General features: G+C 49.3%; 1 protein-coding gene across 2 annotated transcripts in view; it reads right to left on the reverse strand.

Annotated features, from left to right (window-relative positions):
• Positions 1-14,854, reverse strand: part of USP5 (ubiquitin specific peptidase 5) — a 31,215-nt gene that overhangs the window by 8,291 nt on the left and 8,070 nt on the right. For both annotated transcript variants that reach the window (XM_035141137.3, XM_035141136.3), the window contains exons 6-13: positions 13,642-13,826; positions 10,401-10,495; positions 9,809-10,002; positions 8,511-8,582; positions 5,277-5,358; positions 4,400-4,525; positions 3,386-3,539; positions 1,561-1,735 (exon numbers count right to left, since the gene is read on the reverse strand). In XM_035141137.3, the coding sequence (XP_034997028.1) occupies positions 1,561-1,735; positions 3,386-3,539; positions 4,400-4,525; positions 5,277-5,358; positions 8,511-8,582; positions 9,809-10,002; positions 10,401-10,495; positions 13,642-13,826 (1,083 nt within the window). The remainder of the gene's footprint in view (positions 1-1,560; positions 1,736-3,385; positions 3,540-4,399; positions 4,526-5,276; positions 5,359-8,510; positions 8,583-9,808; positions 10,003-10,400; positions 10,496-13,641; positions 13,827-14,854) is intronic.

Raw genomic sequence — 14,854 nt, forward strand, 5'->3', positions numbered from 1 at the left:
GTGTACACTAATCTATTAAACATTAAAAGCCTCCCTAAACAGGGCTGCCTTCAGGTGTCTTCTAAAAGTCTGGTAGTTGTTTTTCTCTTTGACATCTGATGGGAGGGTGTTCCACAGGGCAGGTGCCACTACCAAAAAGGCCCCAAGTTCCCTGTAACTTGGCCTCTCGCAGCGAGGGAACCGCCAGAAGGCCCTCGGCCCTGGACCTCAGTGTCCGGGCAGAATGATGGAGGTGGAGACGCTCCTTCAGGTATACTGAACCGAGGCCGTTTAGGGCTTTAAAGGTCAGCACCAACACTTTGAATTGTGCTCGGAAACGTACTGGGAGCCAATGCAGATCTCTCAGGACTGGTGTTATGTGATCCCGGCGGCCACACCCAGTCACCAGTCTAGCTGCCGCATTCTGGATTAATTGCAGTTTCCAGGTCACCTTCAAAGGTAGCCCCACGTAGAGAGCCCCTCTCACTTTCCCAGATGCCATAACATCAGCCACCTGGGGCAGAAGGAACAATCTGTGCACAAATTAAGAAGGAGCAACAGCCCGGGTTTCCGTTTCCCCACAAATCCTGTGGGCAGTGGGAGGACGGCAGACCCGACCCAACCTTTTGAGGTGTGGAAGAAGCACCAACAGCTCATGGAAGATCTGCAGGTGAGGGGAATATCTCCTATGCAAGATCTAGGTTTCTAGCACCTAGGTCTCCCAGTTCAGCTCAAGGTCCCACTCCCTGGGCCAGGCTTCCTCAAACTTGGCCCTCCAGATGTTTCTGACCTACAACTCTCATGATCCCTAGCTAGCAGGGTTGATGGGAATTGTAGTCTCAAAACATCTGGAGGGCCGAGTTTGAGGAAGCCTGCTCTGGGTCTCATCAGCTCTGGTTCAGTGGTGCAATTTTGTTTCTCAGATCTTATAATATGCATTGTTTTTCAAAGCCACTAATGTCTCCAGCCATTCCTTCAAACTGTGCCCAACATCTGCCAACCAGGCTTGTCTGTGCAAGAGCCTGGTGCCTGCCCAGCTGGTGCTCCTCTGCCACACTTAGCGGTTTCCTACATGGGGAAAAGGGGTCCTGTTTTAGGGAGCCTGTTTTAGGGTCCAGTTCCTTGGGAAGTTCACTGGAACGACACAAAAGCTTCACAGCAACAGGAAACAACTCCACAATGGCACTAATACAGCCACACCTTGGTTTTCAAACAGCTTAGTTCTCAAACGTTTTGCATACCGAAAGCCGCAAAAACCCGGACGTGAGTGTTCCGGTTTGCAAACTATTTTTGGAAGCCGAACGTCCGACGTCGCAGTTTCCGATTGGCTGCAGGAGCTTCCTGCAGCCAATCAGAAGCCGTGCTTTGGTTTCCGAATGTTTGGGAAGTCAAACGGACTTCCGGAACGGATTCTGTTCGACTTTCAAGATGTGACTGTACTAAGATGACACAAATGCGATCCTCAGCAAGGTTTCTGTTGTTGTTGTTGTTTTAAAAAACCAGAGTAACAGAATACTTTATTTCCTTGCACACACCCAATATCAAAGTAGCTAGCACTGCCTCCCTGCTCCCCCAACTCACTTAAGTGCCACAGACTTGGCCTGCAAGGCTGTGCTCCAGAAGTCATCTACTTGCTCTGGGGCCCCATAGGCCTCTAGGCAGGAGCTGAAAGGCACCTTGGCACGGACCAGTTCGGGCAGCGGCTGCTTCTCCTCCTCTGCCTGCCGCTTTCTTTCTTCATATTCTAGCAACTCATCTGCAGGAAAAAGCAAAAAGAAGCATGATCTAGCACACAAGGGATTTATCATTAGGTTTGGCTATAGGTCATGGAAATGGGACTGGCCAGCTGCAGTTTCCATTACATAATTCCCTGTGTTTGCTGCTATGCCAGGGGCAACATCTTCTTTCTTCTTCCTTATTAAAATTCCTATACCGCCTTTCATCCGTAGATGACACGGTAGTTTACAATATAAAAACCCCAAAAAGTACCCCTCCCAACCAGTTTAAAAGGACAGAGATTGCTTAATTAGGATTAGAACAGCTACCAACCAGTCACAAATGTCTCTTCCTTGTGCAAGGTGTTAAATTGTGCTGTTGCTGACGAACTCCAGATGAAACTCATGATCTATATTTGTTGCAGTTTGAATTCTGGTTCATATTGGGAACTAAATATCCCTTGGTTGCCCTAACACTTACTTTTAGGATCCTATGCCCCTTTAAAATGTGTTTTTTGGGGTGGGGGTTATTGGGTTGTTGTTGTTGGTTGGTTGTTGGTTGTTGCCCTGAGACCTCCGGGTATAGGGCGGTATATAAATTCAATAAATAATAATAAATGATAATAGATGACCTCTACCCAGAAAAGTTGGGTGATTGCAACGGAGCTGATTTTATTTGATTTCTTGGTGGTATTTAATTCTATTGCCCAAACAACATCTGTTTGGCTGGGCAAGGTAACAGGGGAGTTATTGGTTTGTTTTTGCTTTTATTAAGTATTTTGTGTTCTTATTTTGTGTTTTTGTGCTGCGAAGTGTCCTGTGATATTCGGGTGAAGGGCGCTATACAAATTTTATTAACAACAACAACAACAACAGAAAAAGCTCTGGAGTATCCTCTCACTTAAATCCATGCTTATGTGTATGCTGTGCAGAGGTGGAGAGACACAGAGGCAGCTGCTATGAACGGGGTTTTAGTGTTACCAGAATCTCATAGCGAGGCTCCACCAGTTTCAGAGTGGAGCGCGATAAAGGGAATTGGCTGGCCGTTATCCTCATGAAAATCACAGGGAAATGATGGAGCAGGGGTTCTCAAACTTGGGTCTCCAGCTGTTATTGGACTACAGTTCCCATCATCCCTGACCACTGGTCCTGCTAGCTAGGGAAGATGGGAATTGTAGTCCAACAACCCAAGTTCAGGAAACATTGTGGTAGAGTAAGCTTTGCTCGAAGGGACGCGGGTGGCGCTGTGATCTAAACCACAGAGCCTAGGGCTTGCTGATCAGAAGGTCGGCGGTTCGAATCCCTGTGACGGGGTGAGCGCCTGTTGCTTGGTCCCAGCTCCTGCCAGCCTAGCAGTTCGAAAGCACGTCAAAGTGTAAGTAGATAAATAGGTAACGCTCCAACCGGGAAGGTAAACGGTGTTTCCGTGTGCTGCTCTGGTTCGCCAGAAGCGGCTTTGTCATGCTGGCCACATGACCTGGAAGCTGTATGCCGGCTCCCTCGGCCAATAAAGCGAGATGAGCGCTGCAATCCCAGAGTCGGTCACGACTGGACCTAATGGTCAGGGGTCCCTTTACCTTTGTTTAGGGTGGAAAGGGGACCAATGCTCTTGCACATACCACTTTGAGCACAGAAAGAAAGATCTGCAAAGGACGGAGGGGGGAGGCACCAGTGACATCACAGCTCCCCACCTTTGTTCAGTGCCGCCTCCATGGGCACCGGCAGCTGCATGATGTAATCAACACGCTGGGTGTATTTCACCTTCTCCGTGGCCAAGCACTTGAGCTTCTCCTCCACCAAGAAGCGGAAGACCTCGTTGGGGTTCTCGGAGCTACGGCAGTTCCTCTGAGGAAGGAAAATATGGGAACAGGAAGGAGAGGCGTTAGGGCCAGCGACAGCATACATACTGGAGGAGAAGATCCAGGAGCAAGGATCAAAACAAGCAAAATCTACTCTGTCCGCCTCTCCTTTAAAAGCCTATGCTAAAATAAAAATCGCTGTTGTCTAAACCACAGAGCCTAGGGCTTGCCGATCAGAAGGTCAGTGGTTCGAATCTCCGCAACGGTGTGAGCTCCCGTTGCTCGGTCCCAGCTCCTGCCAACCTAGCAGTTCGAAAGCACGTCAAGTGCAAGTAGATAAATAGGTACCACTCTGGTGGGAAGGTAAACGGTGTTTCCGTGTGCTGCTCTGGTTCGCCAGAAGCAGCTTAGTCATGCTGGCCACATGAGCCGGAAGCTGTCTCAAGGACAAACGCTGGCTCCCTCGGCCTATAGAGCGAGAGCCGCAACCCCAGAGTCGTCCGCAACTGGACCTAATGGTCAGGGGTCCCTTTACCTTTACCTATTATTTATACCCTGCCCATCTGGCTGGGTTTCCCCAGCCACTCTGGGCGGCTTCCAACAAAATATTAAATACAATAGTCTGTCGAACATCAAAAGCTTCCCTAAACAGGGCTGCCTTCAGATGTCTTGTAAAAGTCTGGTTACTTGTTTTTCTCTTTGACATCTGTTGGGGTACCCCAGGATTCTGTCCTCTCCCCCAGGCTTTTTAACATCTACATGCAGCCACTGGGAGAGATCATCAGGGGGTTTGGGCTGGGTGTTTGTCAGTTGCCAAACAACTCCTAGTCACCAGCCCAAGTACCCTCCTACCATTTCTAGCCAGTAGTAGAAGAAAGCCATTTCCTAAAGCCCGGGAATTGTTACCTCCACCATGTTGATGAAGTGCAGGAAGAATTCCTGAGCGTCTTGTTGCCGATTGGTAGAGAATTCTGGATGACCTTTGCCAACAAGTGATTTAAACATTCGCGGTGCGATGCCATCTTGAATGCCCTGCAAGGAGAGGAGACATTTGCTTCAACCAGGAGACTGTAACCAGGGTGGATTGGATTAAAATCAAATCGATTTAAATCATGATTTAAATCACTAGTCAGTAAGACTTGATTTAAATCATTTTTTTTACAGAGGGACTCATTCCTGCTGGTATAATCTTAATATTTACAACCAGATGAAGGTTTCGTTTTTGGAATAATAAATTTTCAGAGTAGTTTTTACAGCTATATCAAAAATTACTGATTTGGTTATACTATTAGAGATATGTAGACAGATAATTATGAAATTATTGTGAGGTTTAATAAGTAAACTGTTCATATTTGGACAACTTTTCTGCTGTACTTTATTGGAAGGAGAAAAACAATCATTTCCTTAATAACAATTTAAATTTATTTAACTAAAACTAAAACAATAACATTATACCACTTGCATCCATGTTTGTTAACTGATGTGGTTAAACAATTTTTTTTATTTAAAAAAACAGACTGAGTTTTAGCACACATGAAAAACTTAAAACAAATTCGGACTATAATGTAATTTAAATAGAAAACTATCTTTGGAAGTATTTTTTCTCCAAAAGCATTTTATTTTAAAAATCCGATTTAACTCCAAAAAATCCAATTTAAATTTTAAAAATCTGATTTTTTAAAAAATTAAAATAATACGTAATTATTTTTATCCACACCGCCTGTAACTGATTTTTATGAAGCCTCCTTCCAAGCTCAGGGACAAATGGGCTTCAAAACCTTACCTTCTGGTCCAGTTGCTGCTCTCCATCTGAAGCAGCTGGCTTTGAATATTCCCCAGAGAGTAACCCATGGCCCAGCTTGGCTCTGGAAAAGCAGAAAAATTTAATCAGCCCCAGCACAGATGACAGAAGTATGACCTTGCAAGTTTACACCTTGTAGCCTGCTGAAATCTTGAAGGGCATCTCCCACTTCACACAAAAGATCAGTGTTTGGGCTCCAATAGTTGGGAGTGATTTGGGAGCCCTCCAAGGTCAATTGTGTCCAAGGAATTCTGCAAACAGCACAATATGTCTTTTCCAAGGAATAGGGATCTCAGGATTAGTGGCATCCAGCTTTTCCTTAGGTTATAGAATAACTAGTGTATTTCAGCCCGTTTAATAACGGGCGCTAGAACATCCTGGGGTTCGGAGAAGCGCTTGTGCAGCGCTTCTCCGAACCCTGGGATCTGTCCTTGCTGTCGGCGGCAGGGGGACAGGAACGGAGGAGGAGAAAGCGCTGCGTTCTCCTCCTCCGTTCCTGTCCCGCAGCCGCCGACAGGAAGAAGACATCCCAGGGTTCGGAGAAGCGCTTGTGCAGCGCTTCTCCGAACCCTGGGACCTGTCCTTGCTGTCGGCGGCAGGGGGACAGGAACGGAGGAGAAAGCGCTGCGTTCTCCTCCTCCGTTCCTCTCCCCCAGCCGCCGACAGGAAGGACGCGCGCACTCTCCCCCCCCCCCGCCTCCTCCAACCGCCGCTCCTCACGGCCAGGGAGGGTTGTGAGGAGGCTTTCGCCGGCCTCCACCCTCGCTTCCCTGACGTGCCCTGCAGTGAGGTGGTGTCCGGCGGGAGCGGCGGTTGGAGGAGGCGGAGGGGGGAGAGAGTGCGCGCGCGCAGTCTCTGCTGTCCAATCCCTGTATCCCTGGGGCACATGCGCAGTGACCCAGGGACACACGGGACAGCTTGGACGCAGGGACAACTTGGACATTATTATATAGGATAAGAGCTGGAAGGGACTCTGAGGTGCAGGAATCTCAGCTAAAGCCATCCAACCTCTGCTTCAAAACCTCCAAGGAAGGAAAATCCACAACCTCCCGAGGGAGACCGTTCCACGGTTGAACAGCTCTTAATGGTCAGATTGTTTTTCCTGATGTTTAGTTGCAATCTCCTTTCTTGTAACTTGAAGCCAACTTAAGATAGCTTTTTCTTTTCAAGAAGAGGTGTGATGTACCTTTGGCCCACCGGGTGTTGCTGGACTACAAATCCCATCATCCCTGGCTATTGGCCATGTTTGCTGGGGCAGATGTAATTCATTGCTCAGCAACATCTGGAGGGACAAAGATTCCCCACACCTGAAACAAAAACTAATTCACACAATCCAGGTTGTTTTTTTAAAAAAAATCCCAAAAACTTGGATTTCATTTTAACAGGCTGCATCTAGACCAGGCATAGGCAAACGCCAGATGTTTTGAGACTACAATTCCCACCATCTCTGACCACTAGTCCTGTTAGCTAGGGATGATGGGAGTTGTACAGTGGTACCTCAACTTACGAACAACTCGACAACCGAATTTTTTGACTTATGAGTGGGACAAATGGCCACATGCTTACGAATTTCTCGACATCCGAACAGAAACCGCGGCGGTTTTAGATAGGGTTTTTTTGACCTACGAATTTTTAGATGGCGTTGCTTCAACTTACGAATTTTTCCATTTCCAATGCATGCATTCCTATGGGAAATAGCGTTTCCAGTGGCGCTTTTCGACTTACTAATTTTTCGACCTATAAAGGTGCCTTCGGAACGGATTAAATTTGTAAGTCGAGGCACCACTGTAGTCCCAAAACATCTGGAGGGCCGAGTTTGCCTATGCCTGATCTAGACACATCAAAGAAGTGTTTCAGGCAAACGTGTTTTAAACTTTGTATGAGAAATCGGGTTGGCAAAAATGGAACTCTCAAGTCCGGTGCCACAGTGTTATAATGCATACACAACGCATATAAAACGCCTTTTCTTTACCAATCTAGCTGTGTCCTTAGATTTCTAAACCCTCACAATTCTACAAAATGTGGCAGCACCCCAATCGCTGCAGAATGTTTCTCAAATTGTCGCTGCTTTTGCTTAGTGAGCACACTCTGTTCACTGCCGAACTGTGACAAACAGTGAAGGGCCTGAACTCCAAAGGGCAGCCCCAGTAATCTAGCCCAGACACGTACAGCTCCTAAGAGACTGCAATCTACTCCCAGTATTAAAAAATTGGCAGTGATCTACCCATCTACCCGAAAAGCGGGGGGAGAGATTTTCGTTATTCCTTTTTAAAAATCCAACGATCGATAAGGAGCCCGTGATCGACTGCGATCACCAGGGGATCTACCTGACGATCACGGTCGACCGGTTGGACATCGCTGATCTAACCTATTGGAACTAGCAACAAGAAAAGGATAAAGGAGAGAAGGGTTAGAGCAGGCATCCCCAAACTGTGGCCCTCCAGATGTTTTGGCCTACAACTCCCATGATCCCTAGCTAACAGGACCAGTGGTCAGGGATGATGGGAATTGTAGTCCAAAACATCTGGAGGGCCGAAGTTTGGGGGATGCCTGGGTTAGAGAAACAGCAGCGAAGGAAACATGGAGAATTGGGCTGACAGAGGCATGGCCAATTGCTATTTACAAGTGAACTTGCATTACCTGAACAAAGCAGTAAGCAACAACGACACTACATTCGTTTTAAACTTGGATTTATTTATTTTTGAAATTAACAAGTGCTGCTTAGCAGTAATCAGCTTTCCAAGAGCACTCCAGCAGATTCAAATCTCTGGGCCAAATAAACAAAACTTGTCTGCAGAAACTGTGCCAGGGCAGCCTTGTCTAGAGAGGAGCATCAGCAGCCACTCAAGGTGCAACAGGAGGGGCAGTAGCAAGAGAGGGAGGAGACCCCTCACTCCAGTCCCCAACCCTGTCCATTTGGGGCAGAGACGGGCACCCAGGGGTCTAGCAGCCTATTTTCATAGGCGACGCGGGAGGGAAAGCTGAAATGGATGTAGGGCATGAGGCAGAAGGCCTTCTGCCACCCATCAGCTCAGACCTCTGGCAAGAGAGATCTACCTGGCGGTCCACTGGCTGGGGAGAGGGGGGGAAGGGTGTGACAGAAAGAGAAAGAAGGGGTGGCTGTACCCCGCTAGGAGCACGCAGCAGCCACTGACACAGACTACCCCCAAGGGAATGCGGTCCATGACAGAAAGAGCCCTTTCGAGCATTACATACACTTGGGTGTTGAAGTCCTGGGTCGGATCAGCAGGAGCATTTTGGAATATTTTCTCTAGCTTGTCTACATACCTAGAATGCAAGCAAGCAAACAAAAAAGAACAGCTCAGTGAACCACATATGCATAATTCAGAACAGAAGAGCTGGCAAGATTCAGGGTTTTGGGGGCCCAAATAACCTCAACCTCATTTTGTTAAAATAAAATAATAATAATAATAATAATAATAATCCACATGACTAGGCCTTGGAGCAGTAAAGAAATATCTCTTGCTTTTGGGTCTCTCTTGCATGTTTGGAGTTGCAATGTCCCCTTAATATGCTTAGGCACCAACTGAAGGATGCTGAGAGAGATAGCTGCCCCTCAGCTCTGAAATCTCCTTCCTCTGGAGACTCCTGTTTGGCATGGCTTCCGGAAACGGCATGTTTTCATTCCAATTGGCTTCTGATGGCCAGAAGCAGGGAAGATGGTAATCAAAGCACTGTGGCAAGCAGTTTTGTGACTGATGAACTAGTGCCCATTCCCAGCGCCCGAGATGTGGCAGGGTACACACTGAACAACAGCAACAAAACTCACTGAAAATCATTATCCGAATTTTGTAGGTCTGCTAGATTTACAAAGCTTTAGACAAGGCCCACAAATGGTTTATTTTAACTTAATTGGAAGCAGAGAGAATGAACTTGGGCTATGCGATCAGGACACATCGATTTTTTTTTCAACTTCCAAATTCCAAAAACGAAGGTAGCTAAAAAGCTGTAACATACCTTGTGAATTCAAAAGATATTTTGGTTAAATCAATATAATTTAGTTTTGCTGGGTAAGTAAAATGTGTGTACAATTTCAAAGAAATCATTAAAAATGATTGCCAAGTATTTGCAGTTAGATTATACATTGGTATTATTTTTATTGCTTATAATTGCTTCATATTGTTGCTTATTATTATTATTATTGTTTAGCATTGCCTGACATTTTCAGAAGGCAAAATTAAAATTCTTTGGTTTTCCAAAAGCCATTTGTGCCTCTTAATCAAAGGCAGACTTACCAAGCTAAATGTTGTCTAATCACAAAAATAGCAGATTTGAATTCCTTACACCCAAAAACATATTTATGAGACCCTTCAACTGAAGAAACTTGCAAAAATTATGTTTCACCTTCTAAAATGACACACCACACTATGCTATGCTTTCATTTCTGAAGGTGTTGCTATATTACAGGCGATACCTGTTTGCACTCTCAGAAGTGATTCAATACAATTTGCTGCAGCTACAGACACAATAGAGGCCTCCTCCAGGTCACTTACTTCCGCTGGAAATCTGGTATGCTGAACAACACCTGCACTACTGAGTTGAGATAGCAGCTGTTTCCCAGGTTACGGATGCCTGTGTAGCCAGGGCCATAGAGTGGCTTGAGCTGAACCCCGGACTCTTGGATCAGCTCCCACTCACCAATCCGCTGGTTCATGTCAATCTCTAGCTCTGTCATCGTCTTGTCAGTCTGGGAAGAAAGAACCACAGAAAATGCTCAGAAAATGCCCCTCTCCCCCAAGAGTTGTTGATCCAAGGAAAATTAATGGAGCAAGTCACAACAAAGGCTGCATGTAACAAAGCTTACAAAGAACTCAAGAGCCCTCTCCCCTCTCTCCATCTGGGCTGCTTGGAATTTATCTTCCTAAAACATTGAATCATAGACAGAAGAATTATTCTGGCCGCAGTCCGGCATTAGGAGTTGGTAACAGGCAGTCTCTCTCCCTCTCTCCCAATTTGTTCGAAAGCCTTTGAGCTACTCCAATGGCAAATCCATATCCCATCCCAGTGTCACATGTGAAAATCTCAAGCCCTAGTGGCCATGAAAATCTCAGGGCAGGAAGCAACACTCCCATCGCCCCTTCTCACCTTCTGCATTTTGAGCATGTCAATCCCAAAATGAGCCAGGTGCTCAGCCAGGTTGGGGTCCAAAACCATGTCGTCTTCATCGTATGAATAGACATCTACGGAGAATGGAAACATTGGGAGGGGAGGTGAAAACCAACAACTTTTTACCAAGTGGATCTCGGTGCTGTTCCACCTACAGAAATCCTCAGAAGCAGGGATGACCATCTGGAGCACCCCGGCAGGCTGAATGCTGCTTGAGCCAGCAAGGTAAATTCTATCTGGTCCCCAGCAGTTCTATCATTTTTTTAAAATACAGGAGAGAAGATGAACTATCTTTGACTGCACTTTGAGTAATGCAGGGCGGGGGTGTCGTTTTGGAAAGCTGCATGCAAAGGTAAAGCTAAAGGGACCCCTGACCATTAGGTCCAGTCATGGATGACTCTGGGGTTGCGGCGCTCATCTCACTTTACTGGCCGAGGAAGCCGGCATACAGCTTCCAGGTCATGTGGCCAGCATGACTAAGCTGCTTCTGGCAAACCAGAGCAGCGCACAAAAATGCTGTTTACCTTCCCGCTAGACCAGTACCTATTTATCTACTTGCACTTTGATGTGCTTTCAAACTGCTAGGTGGGCAGGAGCAGGGACCAAGCAATGGGAGCTCACCCCGTCGAGGGGATTCGAACCGCCGACCTTCTGATCGGCAAGCCCTAGGCTCTGTGGTTTAGACCACAGCACTACCTGCGTCCTGCTGCATGCAAAAAATGATATTTAAAATTTCAATCTTACATCTTTTACACGCCTATTTTGCAGGATTAGTGTACAATACTATTGGCCTATAATTACTCAAGCTGTTTATGGAAGGGATGGGTTGCATGTCAAAATATGCTCCCAGCTCATGGTCGAGAAGGTCTGCCAACTGGCAGCTGATGGGACAGACTCAGTTGTTTAAGTACGCTGATCTGGCTCTTGAAGGCCTTGCAAAACCAAGGTACAGTTGTACCTTGGTTGTCGAATGCCTTGGTACTCATCCGTTTTGGCTCCCAAACCCCACCAACCTGGAAGTGAGTGTTCTGGTTTGTGAACCTTTTTTGGTAGCCGAACGTCTGACGTGGCTTCCAATTGAGTGCAGAAAGCTCCTGCAGCCAATCGGAACCTGCACCTTGGTTGTCAAACGTTTTTGGAAGTCGAACGGACTTCTGGAACGGATTCTGTTCGACAACCAAGGTACGACTGTATGTCCAAAACCTCTCCTTCCTACAAAATGTGGGCAAAGAGACAGGCTTTCCAGATGAGCAAAATATATGTCTCTCATCAACTGTGAAGCACCTATGTTCGGTAACAGCAGAGATCCTGCAAGGCAGTGGAGGTTTAGGTTCAGAGTTTTCCTTCTTCTAGAGGGGCTACCTTCCTAGGCTGATGATCCCGATCTGCCCCTCACTTCCCTCTGTCTACAGCATGTGCAGAAACTGCCTTCTTGACCACTGGACCGACTATTAGTCTCATCCGCTCCGTCTGCCAGAGCCTGTCTTTGCACGCAAGGGTGTGTAGCAAAACTAATTTCTGACTACCCTGCCCCAAGAACATTTGGTCATTCCTGGTGGAGCAAGGCAGGCTTCTAGGATATGCAGCAAGCCAACTGCCCTAGCAAGCCTCCCAATCCTGGAAGAATGTTGACATGTGCAAGAATAGCAATGCTCCCTTCAAGTTGGTGGGGAAGAGAGGAGTCAGCACCAACCCAACCTGTCCTTGGGCCCAGGCCAGCAAAGGTTTCTTGCAGACCCCTATGACTGCTTCATAGCCTGAGCACAAACAAGCGAATTTGTCCGTGGCCCAGACTCCAAAGTAGGAGGCAAAAACCATTCCAGCACCTGTCTTGTCTGTGGGATGTAATCCATTAGTACAGTCAAATGCAACATTCCTTATTTTCCTACTGCTGGGTCCCTGGACTGCTGGGTCCCTGGGCTTGACGCGGTGCGGCGCGGCTGGGGCTGCTGCCGGCTGCTGCGGCTTCGCACGCCGCCCGCTGAGCCCACTGCTGGGTCCCTGGGCTTGACGCGGTGCTGCGGTGCGGCGCGGCTGGGGCTCCTGCCGGCTGCTGCGGCTTCGCGTGCCGCCCGCTGAGCCCACTGCTGGGTCCCTGGGCTTGACGCGGTGCGGCGCGGCTGGGGCTGCTGCCGGCCGCCCACTGCTGGGTCCCTGAGCTTGACGCGGTGTAGCGCGGCGCGGCTGGGGCTGCTGCCGGCTGCTGCGGTTTCGCGCACCGCCCGCTGAGCCCACCGCTGGGTCCCTGGGCTTGACGCGGTGCGGCGCGGCGCGGCGCGGCTGGGGCTGCTGCCAGCTCCTGCCGGCTGCTGCGGCTTCGCGCGCCGCCCGCTGAGCCCACTGCTGGCTCCCTGGGCTTGACGCGGTGCGGCGCGGCTGCTGCCGGCCGCCCGCTGAGCCCACTGCTGGGTCCCTGGGCTTGACGCAGTGCGGTGCGGCTGCTGCCGGCTGCTGCGGCTTCGCGCGCCGCCCGCTGAGCCCACTGCTGGGTCACTGGGCTTGACACGGTGCGGCGCGGCGCGGCGTGGCTGGGGCTGCTGCCGGCTGCTGCGGCTTCGCGCGCCGCCCGCTGCCAGGTCCTGGGGCCCATTCAGTCGGAGCTCGGCGCGTCGCTGTGCTGGGGCTCCCACTGGGCTGGGGCTCGGCGCGGCACGCGCTGCTGCGTTTGCCGGCTCCCGCTGGGTCGGGTAGGTACCGGTACCCCCAACATGTCTTATTTTGGGGGGATGTCTTATATTTTTTTGCGTTTAAAAGATCGTGCCATGGCTTATTTTAGAGGCACGTCTTATTTTAGGAGAAACACGGTAAAGCCTGCCTTTCAGGGACCAAATTGTGAACTGAAATGTGAGTAAACGTTTTGTTACTTTACTCAGAAAAACTCTTGTGTCTTATGTTTTTATGCATATTGTATTATTTATATGATGTTAGCCGCTCTGAGCCCGGCTCCGGCCGGGGTACAAATAAAAATTTGTTGTTGTTGTTGTGCCGGGGTACAAATAAAAATTTGTTGTTGTTGTTGTTTTAAGAGGGGTCAAATGGGACACCAGGAAATAATTTGGCTTCCAGCTATATTGAGGGGAATTTGCTCTGCTACATCACTTCACTAGCGTGAGTGAGGGAAGGAGAATACTTATTCAATACATCCTTTCCTACTATCCTAAACATTCCCACATTGTCAGGACAGAGACTGGCTGCAGCCTCAGCTAGACACTTCGCTCACCAGCTCCATCAGGAGTGATTGTTCCCAGCTTCACGGCCAAGGGGTAGCCCGTTTCCCGGTAATGTTCCACTGCGTGGTTGTTGCCCCCGCTGCCGTCAAAGTAGCGTCGCCCACACAAGATGGAGCCATCGGTCATGTTGAGCCACAGGTTCTCGCGCATGTCACACTTGCTGCACTTCCAGCCACTGGCAATGGAAACAAGTGGGGGATAAGCGACTTCTCTCAGCCACTGCGACTTTCAGCCCACCAGGAAGCAGGCAGGCAGGCAGGCAGGCAGGCAGGCAGGCATGTACATGCAAGCCCGGGCATAGGCACACACACAAGCTTGTCTCCTTCCTGGAGAACTTGCGGGCTTGCATCCTAAACATGAGTGACCGCAGAGAAGGGGCGAAGGGCCTCAGGTGAGAGCAGGCGGGAAGACTTGGCAAGCGTCAAAGGAGCTCCACTCTTCCTCCCACTATGGTACTCAGCAGAGGGACGGAGAAATATGAGCAGCCTGGGAGTCATTCTGGACTCACAGCTGTCCATGGAGGCGCAGGTCAATTCTGTGTCCAGGGCAGCTGTCAACCAGCTCCATCTGGTACACAGACTGAGACCCTACCTGCACGCAGACTGTCTCGCCAGAGTGGTGCATGCTCTAGTTATCTCCCGCTTGGACTACTGCAATGCGCTCCACGCAGGGCTACCTTTGAAGGTAAGCTGGAAACTACAATTAATCTAGAATGTGGCAGCTAGACTGGTGACTGGGAGTAGCTGCTGAGACCAAATAACACTGGTCCTGAAAGACCTACACTGGCTCCCAGTACGTTTCCGAGCACAATTCAAAGTGTTGGTGCTGACCTTTAAAGCCCTAAATCAGGGGTCCCCAAACTACGGCCCCCGGGCCGGATGCGGCCCAATCGGCCTTCCAATCCGGCCCGCGACGACCCCCGCCGCCCGCTGCCGCCGCCCGCTCTCACGGCGCGCGGCGCAGCGACGCTCTAAAAAATCGGCAAAAAATCGCCGAAAATCCTTTGTGCGCATGCGTACGGGCCTCTCCCGACCCGGAAGAGGTCATTTCTGGTGCACTTCCGGGTCAGGGGAGGCCCATACGCATGCGCACAAGCGATTTTCGGCGATTTTTTTTCCGCCCGTGTGCGTGTGCGCATGCGCACGGGCGCGCACTCCCCCGCCCTCCGGCCCGCTGCGCGCGCACTCCCCTGCCATCCGGCCC

Source organism: Zootoca vivipara, chromosome 15 (assembly GCF_965207765.1).
Source record: "Zootoca vivipara chromosome 15, rZooViv2.hap1.1, whole genome shotgun sequence".
Taxonomy (NCBI): domain Eukaryota; kingdom Metazoa; phylum Chordata; class Lepidosauria; order Squamata; family Lacertidae; genus Zootoca; species Zootoca vivipara.